This window comes from Poeciliopsis prolifica, unplaced genomic scaffold (genome assembly GCF_027474105.1).
Source record: "Poeciliopsis prolifica strain line A6 unplaced genomic scaffold, Auburn_PproV2 SCAFFOLD013, whole genome shotgun sequence".
Classification (NCBI taxonomy): domain Eukaryota; kingdom Metazoa; phylum Chordata; class Actinopteri; order Cyprinodontiformes; family Poeciliidae; genus Poeciliopsis; species Poeciliopsis prolifica.
Window position 1 is genome coordinate 11206952 of NW_026562388.1, and position 22014 is coordinate 11228965.

Below are 22014 nucleotides of genomic sequence, written 5' to 3' on the forward strand. Positions count from 1 at the left end.
ATAAGGTATATCTATTCAACTGATTGTTAATACAAATTGCAAATGAGGTTCAAAGCGAGCCTCAGCATGGAGAAGAAAGCGGATTAAATTGATGATATGGCTCTTGGTGCCAGATGGGATGGCCTGATTGATTTAGCACCTGGAGATCTACTAGGTATAAAGAAAGAGAAATATCCAATGAAGGGCTTTTGTATAGACAAATATCCCTCGTCCATGTCAGAGTTTAGAGGACAAATGGGCAGACTGGATGGCAATGATAGAAAGCCAACCTGCTGCTGAGTCTTGAGTTTGACAATGGTTCCCATGCTTCAATCTAAAATCATTTGTGTAGAAAATGTAGAGCTACTTGGGCAGCGGTTTGCAAGAGTGAGCTCAAGTTGCGCATCATTAGGGTCACCTAAGACTGCAGACCCAAACAAGGACAGACAAAAATCTACCAATTGTTGTCTATCCACTTAGCCTTGTCCAACAAAAGATTTTGTCACCCCTCACTAATTTCTCGTCTCCATTCAATTGTGTTGTGCATTCTACTGGAGAATATTCAGTAATATTTGCTTAAATTCTCTGACCTGAAAGTGTTATTCAAATTCCTTCAGGGGCGCTGCTTTGCCTGTGTTGTGCCAACTTGAATGAAGAGAAATCCTTTATGTCTTGCTTTGATATGAACATAAATTATTTTTCAATAAATGGCCCTGAAGCTTATTATGAATGAAAAGACAGCCTATTCACATTGAAAGAAGACATATAAGGGTGGGAAAACCAGCAAACTGAGACGGGAGATGGGAATTTAGGTAATCTGTGCTCTCAAGCTGTCCAGAAATCTTTAATAGTAGAATTTATTGCAATGTATCTGTAGACCTCCCAGTTTTTAGGCTGTTCTTCTAAGACGATGGAGCGCCTTGGTCTATCAATCAGAGGCCTCAGGGCTTTTTGCCAGCTTCTCAGGAGACTTGCTTGCAGACAACCACACTTTCTCACTTAGCAGGATGGAAAACTTGAGAATGTGTAGAAGAAAGAAGGAGAAGGGATAAAAACACGGGACAGAAACAGGAGACACTCTCGTTTACCCTTCCCAGGGGTGCAACCTTGTAAGAAAATCATCAACACCAAAGCCAAGATCTACTTAGAATCCAATCCAAAGATTTGATCTCCAACTAGCTATTACAGAATAAAGGGCAAATAAAGCTCATCTAGAAAATGTTTCATTTCTTGGAGTTTAAGCCAGAACTCTCTTTAGAACAAAAAAGGATAAAGTTTTTTACGCAGAAAACAGAAATTACTGTCACAGGCAGCACTTACCAAACAGGAGGACCCACATAGTATGAAATGTGTTCAATAAGTCCCTCCTATTGAAACTAATTGAGGTTTATCTGCTGGATAAACACAGTTAACATTAACATCCTTGATGACATTGACAATCTAAAACCCACAAAAGGCCGCGTTAGTTTGATCTTTTCATCTCCAACATCTAACATATTGAGTGGAGTCCACCTACAAAACATGTACAACAGAAGCAAACAGTCTCTGATAAACAACCCAACTCTTTACCTAAAACATGCTATTTTTCTTTTCATAAAGTTACGCATTATTACCTTTTGCATATAATTTGACAATTTACTTCCAAGTGCATCAGAGATACTGATGACAGTGTGAGCCACTTCAAACACATTTGAACCAGACACACATTCCTTTATAATCTCCAACTCACTGTGGAATATTAACCACCTGGGATCCTTCCAGGAGAAAGCATTCCACGGTGCATTCCTGTTCCTTAACTTAGTCAGTTGGAGGAAGATATTCATGGGATTAATTTCTCATCTCGATTAGGTCTCCTCAACCGTGATTAGCCATGCTGTTGCCCAGCTAATAGCCTCATCATTCTAGCTGTGAAGGAATGTCACTATGTCAACATCAGTGGATAAAATATTGTCAGAGGCATGTGACGTCTCTATCAAATTACAATGAGAAGCTGTCGTGGAGTTGTTCCAAAGCATGTGTTCTGTCTCAGAGGCCAAGTAATCCCCTTTTTTTTGGCTTATTTGGCTGTTAACAAGTATTCATGTTTGATCATAGCTCATACAATTAGGAAGCACAAGCTCTGGCCCTCTGTGGAGGTAAATTGAATGTTTTGGGAATTGATGAAACATCTCAAAAGGATGAGTTCATGGGGAAAATCTGGAAGTGGTGGCGCTCCGTTGACCCTTACCCTTTATCTGACTAATCCAAACTGAACCTCATAGAGAACAGAGTCCCCAATACAGCTTTTTCCTCTGAAATGTTGAAAGTTTTATATTGTACATAAATCTTGTGAAAGAAAATTTTCATATAAAAAGTAAAAAATTAAAAACGGTACTGTTACTGTAAACATTGAACTGAAAAGATTGTTTAAAATTTTATTAAAGAAGGTATTTTCTTACATAAAAACAAGAAATGATAAAAATCTTTATCTTTAGGTGCAAAATAGCAATGGATGAGTACGACAGCAGTGTACAAATTGGAAAAAAAGCCAGTTGACTTATTCCTCACTGCAAAAAGGCCCAAATAGAAGAGAAGCAAAATATAAACCCTATGACTCTCAGTTAGAAAAATTGAGCGCTCCTGTGGGTGGGTTACGTTACTTTTTACCTTGAGGACATCTGATGTGAAGCCTCCCACTAATGCTGTGACTCTCCTCTTGGGAGAGTCACAGGGAGGATGATACTCATCACTGACAGATGCAGAAACAAATAGCTTGTGAAACTCCAATAACTGTGAAGCGTACAGTAAGGGAGGGGTTGCCAGTGTGCTTACAGGAAGTCATGCTCGGTCGGACTTGGGCCAAAGCAATTTGATGGCACTGCTAAAAATGTTTTATTAGTATTCAAGTCCAAGAATCTCTACTTGTACTAGTTTCATAAATTGCAATTATACAACGATTTTGGAACTAAGTGCAGGCCTGTTTTGTTACTCCACCTCTTCATGTCAGCCAGAAGGATGGCTTTAACTACAGCTTGTTCTGCTTGATCTGGATCTCATTACTGCAGGAATCCTCAGCATGTGACTTTTAAAGGTCCTGGCTCCCGAAGGCTTCGTCTCCCAGTAAGACGGGACAGACTGGCATTCTTACCTCCAGTATGACCACTCTCCTTCACATACACAAACCCACAGCAATTTCCACAACTACAACATAAAATCCTTCTTCTGCAATGGTGAATAATGTCCTGCTTCATAATAAAGAGCTGTGCAATGCTTGTACAAAACTTCCCAGACACACCCAGAATACGATGAGTTTCTAACAGTGGGTCACATGAAACCCACGTAAATATGCTGACTTTAATGTGGAGACAGGAAGGAAAAACTAAATCCCCAAACTCTATTAAACTGTGCTTACACCGGCATCTTCTTTGCGTATAAAAAGATGCTGTTCCCTCAGTCACTGGTGCATTTTGCGGCTGGCAATAAACTGGCCAATGGCAGCATTGCATGCCTAGACACAAGCTGAGCTTTTATGGCAAAATTATCACATACTCAATGTGAGATGTATGAGGCTTGCATAAGGCTATAACACTTCTCTCGATGCTTAAACCTCACAGTTGACACATTCAGAGTGAAAAAAATGAAGGAATACGATCATTTTTCAGGGGCTGCTCTAGTGTCCAAACTACACAATTACTGAAGAACCCTGATCGGTCCAAGAAGAATGTACTAGAGCTTAATAATAAATTCAAGCGCCAAACTGAGAACAACAGTGAGAGGAAATTCAAAGTATTTTTCATGTTAAATTTTCCTTTAAGGCCTTTGGGACACAGTACATGACTTCATTTTGACTTAAATTTTTCCTTTCTAACATTCTCTTTATTCTTTTTGTGTCTTCCTGCGTGTGACCCCACAGCCTACAGCATGTTATCTCCCCCAAAACAGCCACAAAAAGGAGCAATCAGGGTATTTGCTCTTTTTTTTACCCCCAAAACATCAAAGGAAGGGGAAGAGGAAAACATCTGGGAGCCAAAAGAGATCACACTGAAGACACAGAAAGAGCGGGAATGAGGCAGGCTGAGGTTGAGCCAAGAAGGAACGGATAGACATTATTGATGGAGGAGACAGAGAGAGCGTGTATCTGCTTCTGATTAAGGTCCAGTCAAACACGGTTCAGGCATGGTGCATATGTAGGCATTGCCATAATATGATTAAGAATACTGTAAGACAAATGAATCTTCCATGCAAGGACAAATAGTGAATCCCAATGCCATTTGGAGTTGTCAGACCGAGTGGCCAGCCCTCGTCTAATGTGGACAGAGTTGCCACCCACCCAGCCTGCCGGCATGCAGCCACCCAGCTGCTTTTCCTCAAACCTACCACAGCTCGAGTCGGAGAGTCCTTCATTTCCTCACTGTTAAGGCCACACTGGGTCTTTCTGCCCACAAGATGGGTGGTGTGCCTGCCAGGACCTCATCAGTGTGCTAAATGTGTTTTTATTTGCAGCCAGGGTTTGGTTTTATGAAAGTGAAAACCATTTCAGTTGAACCTCTGGATGTAAGAGTGAGAAACTTGTCTCAGAAAGATTGCGTTCGATGTATGATCATCAAAGTTAATTTGAGTCTTCGAGGTATAAGTCCAAGTCAAATCTAAAGTCTATAAAGGGTAAGTCCAAATTAAGACTCACAATTTTGTGAGACAAGTCCATGTCAAATCTCAACTCTAAGAGGCTAAATCCAAATTAACTCTTAAGTCTTTCAAGAATAAGTCAAAATCAAGTTTCAGTCATTTCAGGGTGAAGACCGACTCAAATTTCAAGTATGTGGGGCGCAAGTCTTAAGTCTGTTGAGAAAGTGCAAATCAAAGTTGAGCATTTGTTTTTAAAAAGTAAATAAGAATAGAGTCTAAAGTTTTCAAATGATAGATAAAAGTTGAGTTCTGAGTCATGAAGGGGTAACTCCAAGTCGTTTCACATTTTTGAAGGGTTGATGTCAAAACTTAAGTCTTCAATGGACAAGTCCAAATTAAATCTCAAGTTTTTAAGAGGCAAGTCCAGTCTCTTAAGTCTTTCAAGAATAAATACTTAAGAGTTAAGTCTTTATTAACTTAAGAGTCCAAGTCAAGTTTTGAGTCTCTAAAAGCCAAATCAAAGTCAGGTCTCCAGTCTCTGAGGCCCGAGTCCAAGTAAAGCCTCAAATCTTTGATGGTTAAGTTCAAGTCGTCTCAATTTTTAAAGGGTAAGACCAAGTCAAGCCTCTAGTGGCAAGTTTAAGTCAAGCCTTAAACATTAAGGGTCAATTCAGGTCAAGTCTTCAGTCTTTAGTGGAAAGTCAAAGTGTGGTTTCTTGACCAAGTCAAATGTCAAGTCTTTAAACCACAAATCCAACACAAGTTTTTAGTCATTGAGTGACAAGTTCAAGTTTAGAATGAAACATCTGAATGGAAAGTCAAAGTTATTTATCAGACTCAGCTCCCTGATCCCGAGTTTGAGTCATGTTTTGAACCTTTAGAATGCAAGTCTTGAAATCTTTATTGTTTTAACTTGAGTCTTAAACTCGATTATCAGTCATTGTATTAAATTAAGGGTTTTGATAAACAATTTATGAAGGACAGACATTGGCATCGAAAAGTTTATTAAAAATAGTTGTTAATTTCTGAAAAACTAGAGAAACAAGCAAAACAAGCAGGGATATTGAAAATGTATAGAAAACAGGTTATGCATCAGATTTAAACATGTTATATAACCAAGCTCTAAAAATTAAAGCACTCATTCTGACTGATTCTAAACTGAAGGATTACCTGGTTTGGTTGGGCACTTTTGGCACTTGTTCAAACCCCATGACGCCCCCACACTTCCACAGCAATCATCCTGTTTGGTTAGGCCTGGTAGAGGTTTGTCACACTGCAATGACATACAGCTGTGTTAGATCTGTGAAGTAAGTTTGATACGATCATATGTTTGAGCATGCATGGCTGTTTATGCCTGAGTGTTTGTGCACTGGCAAGGTCATATGTGTTGCTGATTCAGAATATGCTTGATGAAAACATTTCTCTAAGTTCAGAGTGAACTGGATACGTAGGCCATCTGTGAACTTCTTTGTGTGCTTCATTAAGGTATTTGGTAAAAACAAAACAAACAAAAAAAACAAGGAGAGAGGCTCCCAAACTGTAGTTATTAGATTTTTAGCTAATACCTGTGATGTAACATGGGAAATTTCCTTTGGGAAACGTGAATTCTTTCTGGCAGAAAGAAGGGGAAAACTTTATTCAAATGCTTTCTTATGCTTCTTTTATGCCCAGATTCTGCTTCTTTTTTGACATTATGACTCTAAAGTTCAATTGCAAGCTACTATTAAATCCAATTAGAGAAAATGGGATCTAATACTGGGGGGGAAAAAAAACAAAAAACAGCGAGACTCCCTTATGAACCAATACTTTGTTGCAACTGCATAGCTAAAAGCAAAGAGCATCAAAGTGAATAAATGCTATATTAGCTATCACATTAGATAGTGAGGCATCTACTTTCCTTATCTGGGTTACATTTGCAATTTTCATACTTTATTCTTACTGTAAACCTTAAAATAGATTTTGAAGGGCATTAAATTTGACCCAGTAAAATTGTGTACATTTTAGCCAGGCATATTAGATGGTTAACATAAAATTTAATAATTGTTCATTTCTAACAACATTAGCTATATTTGATGGAAATAATTCCCACCATTTTTACAAAAGTTTGTTCAACCATTAGCTGTTCTCATTCTTAGCTAGCAAAGGTTTCATGAATGCAAAGGAGGACCAAAGAGAAGAAAGAGAAGGACAAAGTTCTCCTCTTTCTCCTCTCTCCGAGCTTATTGGCCAATGTACATAAAACTTTGACAAACCAAAATAAATCGTTCTCCTGGCTTATCTTTCTTTTTCATACAATAGATCTCAGAGAATGCAAAAAAAATGTGAAAATGAAATCACTTTTCTCCTCTGTCCTCTGCAACATGAGTGTAATGCTCCAAGATGACTTAGTGATGACAGTTTAAACACTGCTTTTCTAAGGCTTAACATAATACCTGTCCATCTACTGTTTCCTGAAAGCATCTGCCAACGTGTCCATTCTGGAGGATGGAAGTTGTGCTGTGGCCATTCCAGTGGCCGTTCCCGTGTGTGAGTCTGCCGTTATGTTCACTCGTATGTTCATGTCCGTTTCCAGGCTGGGAACGCTGCTGGACAGAGTGAGCTCCATCTGTGGTGGCTGGTCTCTGTCCAGGCTGGACTCGAGCTACTTGGTGAACCTGGACTTCAGCCTCTGCCGGGTGTTGTATGTGGACATTCACCAGCGATGGGTGGAGAGACACTTGGGACAGAGATTCCCAGAGTTTACACAAAACATTGGATAGTTTACATTTTAAAATGTACAATATTATAAGAAGAAGCATAAACATCCAAAGCATACCACTTGTATTTACATTTTCCAATTTTTGAGCTATCAGCTAACATCACCCACAAACTTGTTCAACAAACACTTGCTTCATCTGCAAATTATGAGATCTAGAGTAGACAGAATTTCTGGCAGTGAACAACTACGCAACAAGGAGAACACAAAGAGTTTGGGATTTTCTGGTTTAAATCAAATCAATTTAAATACCAAAAACAGATTTACTGTAGAGCTTAGAAGATGTTGCAATGTCTAGAACGAGCTCTTTTGTCTTTCTGACAGAAGGGGAAGCATCTATCTTCAGGGAGTGCCAGGGTTTTTTCCCAGAATCCTGACCCACTCTCATAAATCACAATCTTCCAGACAGAGTGCAACGTCCAAGTAAAAGACGCAGATTTTATCAAGCGTCCCTAACAAGCCTCAGCCTCTGTTTGAATAAGCACATACACAAAATGGAAAATTTATGTGCAGTGACAAAACAACATGGACATTTGTCTCTTTAATTAACTTAATATGCTTCTATTTACTGTTCAGCAGATTGAGATACCAACAGAGATAACAATATTAAATGGGACAAAAAACCTCCTAACTCCAAAGTGGGGATAGTGAAGAAGCAAATCCTTTATATATATTAAGGATTTTATATATATAAAATATATATAAAAAATATATATTTTATATAAAATATATATATGAAATATATATATATATATATATATATATATATATATATATATATATATATATATATATATATATATATATATATATATATATATATATATATTTTTTTTTAAGATCACAATGTCTCAGCTCTGTTACTAATAACCACTGCTGTTATGATAAAAGAACCCTTATCCAAACTATGTCCGGACTTCCACTGAGTCATCCATTAGTTCATTTGCTTAAAATAGAGTCTGGCCTCCACAGCTGTCCCACAGAAGCAGAGCTCCACACTATAAACAGTGCTGAAAATCAAAATCGAGCCCTCTGAGCATTTAAAAAGCATTTAAAAGTATTTGCGTCAAACTTAATGATGATAGTTGAGATAAAACTGATTTGATCCAATATTATATTGCAACCCAGACTGATGTCATTCCTGGATCAGATATTGGGCTGAAGGCAACTGGTCCAGGTGCCATGGCCCTGTGTGGCTGGGCGTTTGCTGTGACATTACAAAAAGCTCTAAGATAACGAATATAGAAAAATTTAGAAAATACAGTAATAGTTAGATATGCTAACCTCACTAAGAGCTATAATTGTCAATAAAAGTAGTTAAAACACTTTTTAAAAATACAGCTACAATATCTTCTTGACTTTATCTGTTGGAAAATGTGAAATAGTGGTGTTGCTTTTCTCAGTGTCTTATTGTTGTTACAGTTAATTTCCATAACCTTGAAAATGGTACAAATTTTCAAAAAAGATATTTCTTGACTTTCTTTACTTTGAAATAGCTAATTCCCTTTGAGCTATTTGACAGTACATCGTTCAGTACCTTCTTGATGTTGTGATCCTCTCAGTGCTAATGGTGAAAATCACCAAGAAATGTTTTTAGTTTAGTCATAATTTGATTTGAACTGGACAATTATAAACAAGAAAGTGTTTCAAGTCAGATTAACTGTTCTAATTAAAAGTGAGGCAGTGTTAGAAATATAATTGTCTTCAAAGTTTTGCTTCTTGTCTCCATTTATCAAGAGTTACTTTGACTGGAAATATTTTAAATTTTCTTTTCACAGTAGGCGTCTCACTGCTATCCGCCTTCAACTCCCATCATGGAAGGAGCCATTATGTTCTCTCTTAATACCAACCAATGCAGATGTGATATTGGATTAAATGTTCATTACATAGAGTTCCCAATAAAGGTATGATGCTTTGAGATTAAATTTGTTATAAGACAATAACAGCCTTGATATCAGTACTTTTCAAATGAGATGTTTATTGAGCCTCTAAGACAAACTGTGACCGCACTAAACAGAGATGCCAAGAGACAAGTCTACTACTATATATCAACTGGTCATAATCTTTAAACAGACTCTTGCTTAAAAGATTAAAACCTATCTCCGAAGTCCATCTTGAAATAAATTGAAATAGAACACACTGTCCCCATTTTGAAAGTATGTTTACCATGCTGATTGGAGAGTGGCAAAGTGTACGTGGAATGGGATGGTGATTTCGCTGCCTGGTGGGTCGCTTCCTTGCGGCTGTGAGGAGTGGGTCTGGGAGGTGGTGGTGCTGGTAGGTGGCAAAACTTCCCAGTTGAATTCGATGGGCACCAACAGAGGTCCCTGCCAATGCATCGGCCTCCGTTCATGCAGGGGATTTGACAGAAGACTGCAGAGAAGGAGCACAAAGTGAATGATGGGAGATTACAACACCCAACATTTTAATTGAATGATTTTCAACAACAAAGATTAGGTAATGGGGAAGATGAGGGGCAGCACTAATAGGAAGGGCATGTTCCTAAGGTTTCCACTTGGTAGGATTTGTTTGCAAACAGTAGGCAGTGGTCATGCTGTTTGCCACTAGGCGCCTCATTTCAGGAGATATTTTTTAAATGCCAACTTTTTCTTTCATGCCTCTCCTTTTGTAAAAAATTTCTGAATAATACTCTGTCTCCAGTTTGATTTATTGGTTGCAATTCTTCATAAAGAGAAAAAAAATCCTGCACTTGCCAGATGTGCTGCTTTCTCAAACACTTTTGTCTTAAGGTAGGGGTCCCTGGTAAACCTTCTGCATACCCAGACCTGCTCCCCCCTACAGATTTGCTCCGATACAACATCAAAGAAAGTCTAAATTAAAAAAATCTATTCATCCATAATGAACAAAGAACATACCAGGATATAAATAATTGTAAAAGGGACATTTTTCAATTCTCTATTAAGAAAATCTGGGGGCCTTCTTTTAGGACTGTATCCACATATTACGAGATGAAAGAGTCTCATTATGGCAGAATCCTGCTGTGAACTGCATCCTCTCTGTCTCTTTCAGGCAGACAGTCCCACATTAACAAGGCGAAAACAGGGACTGTAGAGAGACTGGACAGTCTTGATGGCATGCAGGGAAATGAGCTCCCTGTCGACCAACATTACCAGCAGTGTCATTGCAGGGATATCCAAGAGCGGGCAATGGTATAAAAACAGAAAAATATCAACAAATGTCAGGGCTTAAAATGGAATGTTTAAACAGAAACGACAGAAAAAGTAACAAAAGGAACATAGTGATAGGAAATTCACAACATCAAAAAAAGAGCCACACAAACAGGGGGGCCTCCTGCGATTCAACATGCTGGCTAAATTATCAGCTGAAGGAGTCAATGTGTTTGTGCTGCTCTGTGTCAGACCAGATCCAGGCTGGCATTAACTATTTTTGGACCCACATAGTGCTGACGACTCTGTCTGACCATTCAGGAATCTCTAAACAAAAACACTTTTCACTTTACAACCAGATTTCCAGAGAATGTCGCATAAAGAAAAAGGGAGTGAATCAAACAAAAGCCTCTTGTAATTATGCAAACAGAGTTTATTGCACCATGCATTAAACATAACAAGATGAAATTGTTGACATTCCTGGACATCCATGCACATCCCAAGGAATTACAGCATTTGAGCTTATGGTCTTTCAAGACGTGCCTTTATGTAATAAGAGGAGATCTCTGGAAATTCGGCGGGGGCGGATATAAGCACACTGTTGAGGTAGGTTGCTGAGGTGTGGGGAATGTAATATTTTGGGAGGCTTCTGTTAAAAGTGTTTGGAATATCCATGCCTTATTCTATAATCCTTTTAATGGGGATGTAAATCTACAGCAACAGTCTGTTTATACTTTATAAGTCAGCTAGATTTGCAGTTAAGATCTTAAATTTAGGACTGGTTTACTCCTACCTGTTTGCATAAATTCAACACATTGCGAAACCCTCAGTAGACATTGATCTATTTATATTTTTTTCCAAGTAAAAATCCTTCATCCGATTTTATGTTAGACCAGCAGAAGGTAGTCCATAATTGTGAAAAGGAAAAATGTTCATGGTTTTCTTTCTTCTTTATTTTTGAACAACTAAAAATACATTTTAAAAAGCTGCTATGCGCATTTGTATTCAGTCCCCTTGACAATGACACCAATGAACAAAAGTGTAATAAATTGCTTTCAGAGTCCACCTGTGTGTGATTTCACCACATTATAACTGTTTTGTGAAGACCTCAAAGGTCAAAGGTCAAGAGAACATTAGTGAATAAGCAACTCATGAAGATAAACGAACCAACCAGAAAGGTCAGGGATCTTAGTCTATGAAATAGAGAGTTTAATCCATCATCTGATAATGGAATGAGTATGACACCTCTGTAAGCATACCAAGACAAGCTCTCGACCTGAACTGACAGGATGGGAAAGGAGAGGAAATCATCAACATGCAAAGCTTTCAAGAGGTCATGTTGGGTCTGGAGGAACTGCAGAGATTCCCATTACAAATCTGTTGATAAGAGAACCATTAGAACCACTATCATGAAAACTGGGTCAGCAGGAGCCTGCGTGGGCATGCTTTTCTTCAGCTAGGGGTCAGGTAAACTGATCAATATGGAAAAGATGAGGGATGGATCTAAATATCTGGCAGTATTAGAAAAAAACTTGGTCGAGGATGCTAGAAACTTGAAATTGGGTTGAAGGTTCACCTTCCAGCAGGACACTGACCCCAATATGTCAATGCAGCATAAATATCAGACTGCCAAGTATATGCATAGATATAATTGTGAATCCATGGAAAGACTTGAAATCTAATGTTTAAGGATGTGCTCCATTTAATCTGACTGGGATTAAGCAATTTTTGCAAACAAAAATGAGCAAAATGTCATTCTATAATGTGCGAACCCAGTCGAGACAGACAATAAACTCACTTTTCAGATTTCACAATAATGCAAACTGTGTGTTGATCTAACACGCAAAATCTTGATTAAATACGATGAAATTGGTGAGTAAAACATAAAGTATGTGCTGCTCTCCTTAAATAAAAGAAAAGTCGAGAGATAAAATGCAGGCCAGTGTTGCACAAAGCACGCAAGATGCTCTCACTATTCTCAAGATCAATCAAGCGACACCTAGTCAACACATGGGTGTACCAACTCCCAGATGACTGCATACTCATAAAACAACAACAAAAAAAAGTCAATTGAACTGAGAAACTTAAGATGTGGGACAAATAAAAATACCACTTGTCTGAGACACAAACAGCTTTTTCAACTAATCTCCCCCTATTAATTATTCTTAGCTAGACCCCTAAAACTGATGAAAAAAAACAAGAAGCATGCAGGGGTTGGGTCGCCCTTGCCCTGGCACTGACCAGCCCCTCCCTTCCCATGGACACCGTTCTGTGTGAATTTGGAGCAAAGCCCTCTGGATAAATGGCAGGTTTAGTGTAATCCCCATAAAATCCTGTTCATGCTGCTACTCTTTCTCTCCTTCTGCCTCTCCGTCGATTCTTTCATTCGCTTCTGCTCTCCCAGGGAGCACGTTAAATGGTTAACAGCAGGGCCAACCACAAGGTGCAAACCACAAAGAGATGGGGCTAAGTGCTGGGAGCGTGGGACCACCAACTCCACGTGTGTGTCTATGAAGAGAGATTAGCCCCATTTTACAGTGCTTTTCTACTGCTTTCTCAGTTGTTTTTTTCCTCCTTTAGAGTAAGTTTTTAATTTAGAACTCAAGTTTAATCTACACCACTCTCCTTGTTCTTTGTGCTTAGTGTCAGGAACAGACAGCATGCTACCGGGAATCCATTTTGTCAAGCTCTCCTCATAAAAGAGGAATGAGATATCAGAATGGAGACACATGTAAAGTGTGTGGGAAATGGAAAGTAAACAAAAGAGACACTGAGAAGTCAAAAAAGCAACACCCCCCCCCATCCCCCACCCCAAAATAAAAAACGCATATGAGGGAGAAGAGAAGCAGGAGTTGAGGGCCGGGATTCAAAACTTACAGAGTCTGAAGCCTTGGTTCTTTGGCTGTTGTTGCTGCTGCTGCTGCTGCTGCTGCTGCTGTTGCTGCTGCTGCTGCTGCGAGTTGTCGCTGTATACAGTGGTGACATCTCCCTTCTCGCAGCTATTGTAGCAGCGCCCGCCGCTGCACACCCTTCGGCAGAGCATAGGTGTGAAGACAATCTTAATCCGGTCAAGGTTCGAGGTGAGGTTAGCCCCTGGAAGACACGAGCACATCTGCTTGAGAAGAAGCAGCGACAGGAGGCAAAATGGGCTTAAGAAGAGCTGCATCTTTCCTCCACTCCAGCCTCACAGTGACACACTCTTCATCCAGGCGAACAGAGGGTTTTTAAGTGCGTAAGGGTGTGTGCTGACGGTCGGCTAGTGGAACACTACAGCCAAATGAGCAATGTGGCACAAGCCGGGAAAAGGGGCTGGAGGAGAGAACTGTTAGGTGTTGGGCGAGGCTCCAAAGCACTTTATCTTGAGGAGAAGGTGTTGTGGATGTGTGGATGTGTTATGGAGACAAAGAGAGAGTAAGTGCATCTGAACATGGTGTAATGGTGGGAATATGCTCAACAGCCGCAGACCTGGCACAAAACAAGAAAAAGAACAGAAGCCAGATCTCCAGACAGCTGTTTTCACTGGGTAACATATTTGAGAGTAAAAAGTAGAAATAATAAGGTCAAATTGTTTCTACTGCAAGAAGAAGCCCCAGAGATCATTGCTTGTTATTACAGAGAGGTTAGTGCAAAGATATACAATGAATGCAGCAATGATATAAAACATCTGCCTGAGTCCTGCAGACCACAGAGGCTAATGGGCTTGTGGGGTTAGGCTCTGTGGCTGATACGGTGTACTGTATCCCAGTTTATGAGTGTGTTTGTCTTATAAAAGTTGCCTGGAGACTAGAATAAGATTATTTTTAGCTCAATTTGCGCTAGCCTGTTGGAAACTTAGAAAATCAAATCTATTAAGAGCTGCGCGGTTGACAGTAACACTCTTCCTTGAGGACTCTGTAGCTGAGTGATGAAGACTATTTTAATAAGATATCTAAAATAAAATCAGAAGAAACATTTTTTTTTAAGTTTTTTTTCTGTGAGATGTCTAGATGTTCAGGCAGCTGACAAAGTAATATTCTTCATAGATAACAGGAAGGCATATTTCATATTTCAGCAAAATTGCTCTAATTTATCCTTTGGAGCTTTCAATGTGTGTCTCTAGAAATTCTGATGAATTTGCAAATGATTGAAAGCTTTTGCAAATGTCACAGTTAAGGTAAGAATCTACATTATCAAGGGAATACAATTGAGGCTGCTGTTTTATTAATGCAAACAGCTCTAATCACTCTGATAAAAACATGAGCTGCAATAAACACTTTGAAATGTTAACTCTGTAATCTTTAAGTTTTTCTTCTAAAACATCTCTCTTGTGTATTACACATACATTATGATGTTGCTTCTTTTTCTGATAATGCCCCGGTAAAATAGGAAGACTAAAAAGAAATATTTTTAGAAAAGAAATGGTATAGAAATTATTAGTTTCTTGTTATTACCTGCTGGATGCACCACATTGTTGAACTGCCCCTGCAAATGGCTATCACTAGGAGGCCTCTGGCCATTAAGGGATGGGGTGTTGCTTTGTCTGTTCCTGTGGGAGTACCAGTTTCTGTTCTCACTGTTGTGGCCGTTTGCAAAGCCGTTGCCATTGGGCAGGGCATTGGAGGTTATGGGCTCAGAGGACGATGGATAACGCTTCACGGTACGGGAGGTCCCACTCTGCTGAGGCGAGGAGTACGCAGGTCCTCGTCTTGCTTGGGTTCTGCAGATCACATAATCAAAACAGAAAAAAACTCTAATTAACTTCCAACAAATAAGCACAGTGAAACAAGACACACCCATCAAAACAAATTGTATGTTGATCACTGTGAAATCAAATTAAATGAACTTTTGAGAGATGCTGTATAGGTCATAGCTTTGTCAAACTGATTTTATAGATGAGGTGAAGCAAATTTAAGGCTCTTTTATTTTAATTAATTTAATAGAGCATAAAATTCTTTAAGCTCACAGGACATCTGCTGCAAAGAGCCCCACCAATCACTAAGACTCAGCTAGACAGTAACAACATTTCGCAAGACTAGACAGTACACCGTATCAGGCAGCCAAAAGGAAAAATAATTACTACTCCCACTTTGTCTGTGTATGTACTTGTGCATCTAAAGAGGTGTCTGGATTAGATCTTTCTGTCACCCCTAGCGTATGCTTGTCTAGATTAGGAACTCCCGTGGCCACCTAAAGAGGAATGTCCTGAAACTTCCACTGGAGAGGAGGAAATATTAAAGCAAAGGTGATGAACTGAGTCAAACCATGCCCGAAAAGGGCACATTGTGTCCCAGTGAGCATTTGATTTTGGGTCAGTTGCAAAACTTCGAAGATCGGGTGCATGTGACCTGAAAGGAGGAGGCAGACAGGCCTACCTGGAGTTTGGGATTGATTGTGGAATGCTGGGTTCCGCCTATGCCAAAACATCTGGATCACTGTGATCTGTCCTGACAGACAGAGTGAGACAAAGACAAACCCTGCCGGACAGATCAGAGGAGCCGGTCCACAAAGCACACCTGCAATCTTACAAGCTACTTAAGGTGGTAATCAAAGCCCAAGTGAGGATATCAGCTATTCATTACTTTATTATATGTGGCTATGAAGCCACACATTACATATTTACACAGTGGATACGTTCAGTTGAACTATAGACACAAAGTGATTTTTTGACAATAACCATATTGGACACAAATATCCACATGCCCACACACTTGCAAAAACAAAAGTAAACACACACATGCACACACCCTGTCCCAGCTGTGCACAAGCCTGTGCAAGTCTCTCTTTTTTTCCAGAGTACATTCCTGCTGTTAATAAGGACAGGACACCAAATGAAAAAGGAGAAAAGGAGGCAAACATTTGATAATGGTCTGTCACATCATCATTTCAAAAGACTCCAGGCAGCACACACAGCTGCCAGCTGCTCACCCAGATGCTGAGTCTAAAGGGTGGGTCCTAAGGGTTTAGAATGACAAGGAAACAAGAGGCTCTGATGTTATGGTGGTAAAAGGATGGACAGATATACCAAACCCAGATACAGTTTCAAATCCAAGTTATGGTTGGCTCAGTTCCATTGCTAATGCTGACACCTGGCCTCCAAGCATCCTGCATCGCTTCCTGGGCTTAGCCAGATGTTGCTCCTTCCGACTCAGGCGCATTCAAATGGCAAAGTCACTTCCTCACAGCATGAGCTCATCGTTGTCCACCCAGACTTTTGATCAGAGGGTAAGCAGGGAAACGGGAGTAGGGATATGATGATGTTCTCCATCTACATATTTCAGGATTATCTAATACACTTAAATATCAAATTGGTTGTGTAAAACCCTTTTAAAAGGGCATAATTCATTTTTTAAAGCGATAAAACCTATAAAAGTACGTTTTTATATTATTTTCCAGGCACACAGAAAACAAGTGACTGTTGTCTTCAATTGTTATGAAAATGCTGTATATATCAAATATGACTTCAAAGGCTTTTGACTTTAAAGCCTTGAAATTGGGTCGCTGTCTCTTTAAGAAGCTTCTGCTCTTTCCGACTTGTCACCTTCAATTGCTACTGCTCTTCTGGGTGCTCTGTTTTTCACTTTTTGTGTCCTCGGTTGGCACAAAACATCTCTTGATGTCTACAGATTACATTAAATCAATTATGGCTAAGTCCAAACAATTCTTCTATATTTATGTAATTAGCTTCAGCTGCAACTGTTTTTCTCTCTGAACGGATCAAATGAAGGAGACCATTTTACTGGGGATGCATTGTGATTATATGTCAAAATTAGAACTTCCCTCCAACTTGAGTTTCATTAGTTTAAAGTGGCTGGTAAGAGCGAGTGTGTCATCATAATAATGTTTTGAGGACTACAGAAATATGATGTTTCAAATCCCAATTTTTTATCACAAATGACGATTTTTGTGATAAAAAATTGGAGAAGAACTCCAGGCAGACTCTACACTCCACTGAGCATTATGTAAGGCTCATGGGGTGCTATTTGGCTAGTTTTTCAAGCTTTAATTCTAAGAAAGTTTTTATTCTCAATGAAAAAATCTTCATATAAATCTTTACTTTTTTAAACTTTAAAACAAATGAGTGAAGTCATTTTTTTTTCTCCTCTTGTCTTAGGTAAAAATTGTGTTATACACTGTTTTATGAGTTTTCATCTGCGTTGGTTGTGTTTACTCGTTCGTGTTTTTTCAACACATTTCTTGTCAAGTAAATGATTTTACAATTAAATGCTATGAGCCTGAACATAATTAAAAAGAAGTTGTAAAACTGATGATATATGTAAGAGGGGAGTCCCACATGTGGAGTGATGCAGTTTTCCATATGCTGAAAGTATTAGTGCTGTGATCACATTTATTTCAAGCTTTATAACACTGGGTGGGAGATGTGAGAACATATCTAATGAGCTCAACCACAAACATGATCCCTGCAGCATGATCTAATTTGAAGCAATTTCCCTATTTTCCCTTTTCCTCGAGAAACTCGAAAGGCTCATAAAACTCCAATGGCCACTCCCAGAGGCTTCAGATTTCTCTTGAGGGCATTAATGTGTAGATAATTACTTTTATCTTCACAAGAATTTAAAGTTCACTTTAAAGAGAGGAACAATTTAGTCAGAAACTAATCATTAAAACAAGTTTTGCTTTAGTATTTTGTGAATATGGACCATGTCCTCCATGAATATACCTCTAAATGAAGCTAGATGTTCTGGGTGAATAAAATGAAGTCACTGTGCTGAAAACGACAGACTTGCTGAGACATTCTATATCTACACAAAAAAATACTTTTGACTTGACATTTTACCTCTCCATTCAACCTTTGGACAGGGCAGAACAAAATAATCTTTTATTACATTCTAATTTTATTGTAACAGCTAAATCTATCATGAAAACATTTATAGAAATCCAATCTTTGACCTGAGTACTTTTCCAGTTGGGGAAAAAAAAAAAAAAAGAATGTTAGAACTTGCTTTTAACAAAATCACCCTTGGCCAAGTCAGTGACGCCACTGATAATTTCTTTAAACTAAAAGTTACTCAAGTATTTTATATGTTTTTTGATGGTTGAATCGTAAAATAGTGAATTATGACTGAAAGGGGCAGTACTGTGTACTTTCCAGGCACTTAAACAGCACAATCAAGTAACTGCCTTACCTTCAGTAACTTTAAGTCATATTACTACTGAATATGACTTAAAAGAAAATTGACTCCATAATTTAACACCTTTAAAAACTCTAGCTCTTTCTGAAGTCATCCTAACAATGCTCCTCTACATACATTTCAACATTTTTACCAGCATTGCACTGATAAGCAGTTCGGATAATGAGTTCAGCTGATGGCCAGTTCCACTAGGTGTTTGCTAATAGATGCTGGCTAGTCTGAAGGAGCTCAGTGTGAGAGAGGGATACTCTGCGAGGCTGCAACTCAGAGGAGGAGCTGTGCCTCAAAGCCGGTATCAGGTTTACCGAGGCTTTTGCACAGCTGGATGTTTGCCATATATAATGCTCCTTTAATGGGCATTATATATGATCCTAAGGAACTGTTTACGTCTGCTGACAAATTTCTGCTCCTCCAGATCATCAATTACAACCAAATCTGAACTATTCTTCTGACAGAACCTTCAACTTTGTTCCCAGGTCTTCCAAGGAGCTGGTTTGTCGTAATACAGGTAGCATTTTTGCTTGAAGACAATCCAGTTATCCAGGCAGGTGTAACACCCTTTGTCATTGTCTTGGCTCAGCTCCTGGTTCTTTCTTTCCTTAATCAGTGTCTTTCTTTCGATTATTTTAGATTTGACAAAAATCAAACTAAATCTAATCTAAAATTGCTGTCCCTCTTTGGGAAACTCAATGGAACATGTCAGTCAAGACAAATGTGATTTTATCTTCAATATTCTTAAAAAATAAGGTTTAATACGACGGATACTTGCCAAAAGCTACTGATGTTTATAATCATAGCAATAGTTTAAAAGTTTAAATGAACTAAAACTGTTAAAAATAAAGTTGCACAAGCTGCCAAAGGAGGATAAGAATTGTACAAAAAAAACAACAAAAAAAACCTCACTGTTAGAAAACTGCAGTAAAAGTGGCACGCCTTGTTTCCAGTGATTTGGTACACTTGTTTAGAATCTAGCATATTCAGAAAAGTGTTTTCAATTCCAGGGTTGAACCCTAAAACAATACAGGTACAAATAAGTAACATAACAGTATGTCTTGTGTTTGTCGCGAATGATGAACCATGTCGTGTTACATCAGTAGCAGCACTTTCACTATGGAGTCTCATTATCTATGGACCAACAACTGAAAAGGGCCCGGGAACGGTGGAGTATGAGTCAGTTATATGGACCATTTCTACGCTATTTTGTTTGTGCAAACAAACAAAATAGCGTACTGAAATGCACCAACCTGTGTCGTTCCACTCAGAAGAAATTATGCATAAGGATCACCAAGTCTCCATAACAACAAACAGATGTTATCTACATCTCAACCAATTGTTTTGGAGGCTTGCCAGAGCAAAAACAACCAGTTTTGTTCAACCGTCCATTACATACATAAAAGTAAAGAACTGCCCCAGACAAGCGAGCTATAACTACAACTGTATGCTTTGGTCAGTTTTGACTAAGGGTGAGATTTTTGAGGACAAACACTCTGGTGTAAAACAAAGGAGATATGAAAAAGCACCTTGAGACTATTAATTTTTATGGCTATGATATGTTAGGCCTCTTTTTCTTTCATAGGCTCTAGAAAAGAAAACAGAAAAATATTTATTGCATGAGGAAGATCAAGTTCCATAAAAGAAATCTTCCTTTTGAGCATTTACATGTTCACTTTTTTTTTCTTTTCAAAAGAATCAAATTCTGATAAATCTCAGGCCAAATGTTTGATCAAAGTACCAAGAGTAGAAGCTTCCAAGTAAGGCATAAGTTACTGGCACAAAACAACTGCCATTAATATTGTTCATTTCACATTTACATGTGGAAAAAGATCTCATCACACCACAATGGAGAAAATTACAATCACAAAAAGTCATGGCCAAGAATCGACACTAATCTGAAATTATAAAAAGCTTCCAAGAATTGCTAAAGTTTTATTTTGCATTTAGCTGACAATCTTTGAACTCCTTTCTACATTACAACACGCAAGTATTCGTTCTCCAGAAATTCTGACAAGACAGCATGAATGGCAGTTCCAACTTCACATCAGGTTGATCTAGATGAGTTGAATAAGGGGACTTTTGAGGCGCACAAACCACACAGACGAGAAGTGCAAAAACACAAGTCAGTATAAAAAGCTGGAAGATGGTCAAAAGGAATTGAAATCCTCTGATGTCTGTACTTCTGTTGATGCTGCACATAAACCCTGTTGATCTTAAGAGCTTTGAATTACACTGCCAAGCAAAATGCCAGGTGTACACTGAAGCTTTGGGGTTTTGGGTGAAATTTTGTAAGGCGTCCTCATTTAACCACCCATAAACCCATGTAGTGGAGAGTTGGAAAGCACAAACTCAAATCATTTAAGAGGTGTTCCTGTAAGCGCTCCACTGGGAAGCTTGTACTTCTCAGACAGACAGGGGAATTCTGGATTTATCAGATCAACCTCACATGCATACACACACACATAGTGACCCAGATCCTAAGGAACTGTTTACGTCTTAAACTGTCTCCTTAGCCCACTCTGTATGACGAGGCCAGAGCAGTGTTTATGTGGAGCATTGCTCAGAGACGTATGGACCACAGCTGATTCATTCACTAACAGTTCTGTCTCTGAGGTGCGTTTATGATTCTCGGTGTGCATAAATCTCCCAAAGAAAGAAAGCACTCTTGACATTTGATGTATTCCAAGCTGAGAACCTACTTCTGGGCTTAGAATAGTTTAAAGCCTACAAAAACGGTCATTAGTGATATTAAATGGTTTTTAACCAGCTCTTTCAGCACCTAAAGCCCAGCACAGTTCCAGCTATACAGAGCTCATTTTTCATTTGGATTTGTTTGAGAAAAGCAAAGTTTGAACAGCCATCCAAAGATTTGGATTGTTTCTTTATAGTGGCTAAAGCAGAAAATAGACTAATATGACGTGGCTGGATGGAGCAATGTGGCTTCAAACGAGCTGTCTAAACAGAACTTTGTGACAGCAGGCAGGTTTCTGGCATCAGCATCCCAGTCTGGGTCGCACTGTAACACCTGATAGCTCCCAAGCTTGTCACTTTATCCATCACAGTTTTCTTTGTGTTGGACTGGTCACAACCTCCAGAATGGCAAATGGAAAACTTTGAAACACTAAAAGGTTTACAACCAATCAACATAACCATCATCTAACTCTTTGATTCATTAGACCTACTTTTTTATTTTTAGTAAAATACTTAAATGTTTCTTTATTGTCTCTCCAACATCAAGCCAAAACTCTAAATTACAGTAGAACTGTACACATTAGGAACAATTTAAGTCTTGCTTGTGGGTGCATAAATAATAGCAATCAAACACCAAATGCAAATTAAAGTTTGCACACATTTCTCTCTTTCAAAGTGAATGTTGCTTTCTACAAAGTCTGTTTAAATTGGCATGTCATCAATATAACTGTGG

The 22014-nt window shown here is 38.8% G+C and overlaps 1 protein-coding gene across 1 annotated transcript in view; it reads right to left on the reverse strand.

The window, feature by feature from the left end:
- The window catches only part of LOC129365281 (latent-transforming growth factor beta-binding protein 1-like), a 103469-nt gene that overhangs the window by 47668 nt on the left and 33787 nt on the right, over positions 1-22014 (reverse strand). The window contains 5 exon segments of the mRNA XM_055038405.1: positions 5755-5857; positions 7017-7300; positions 9506-9712; positions 13345-13560; positions 14898-15163. Of these exon segments, the coding sequence (XP_054894380.1) occupies positions 5755-5857; positions 7017-7300; positions 9506-9712; positions 13345-13560; positions 14898-15163 (1076 nt within the window).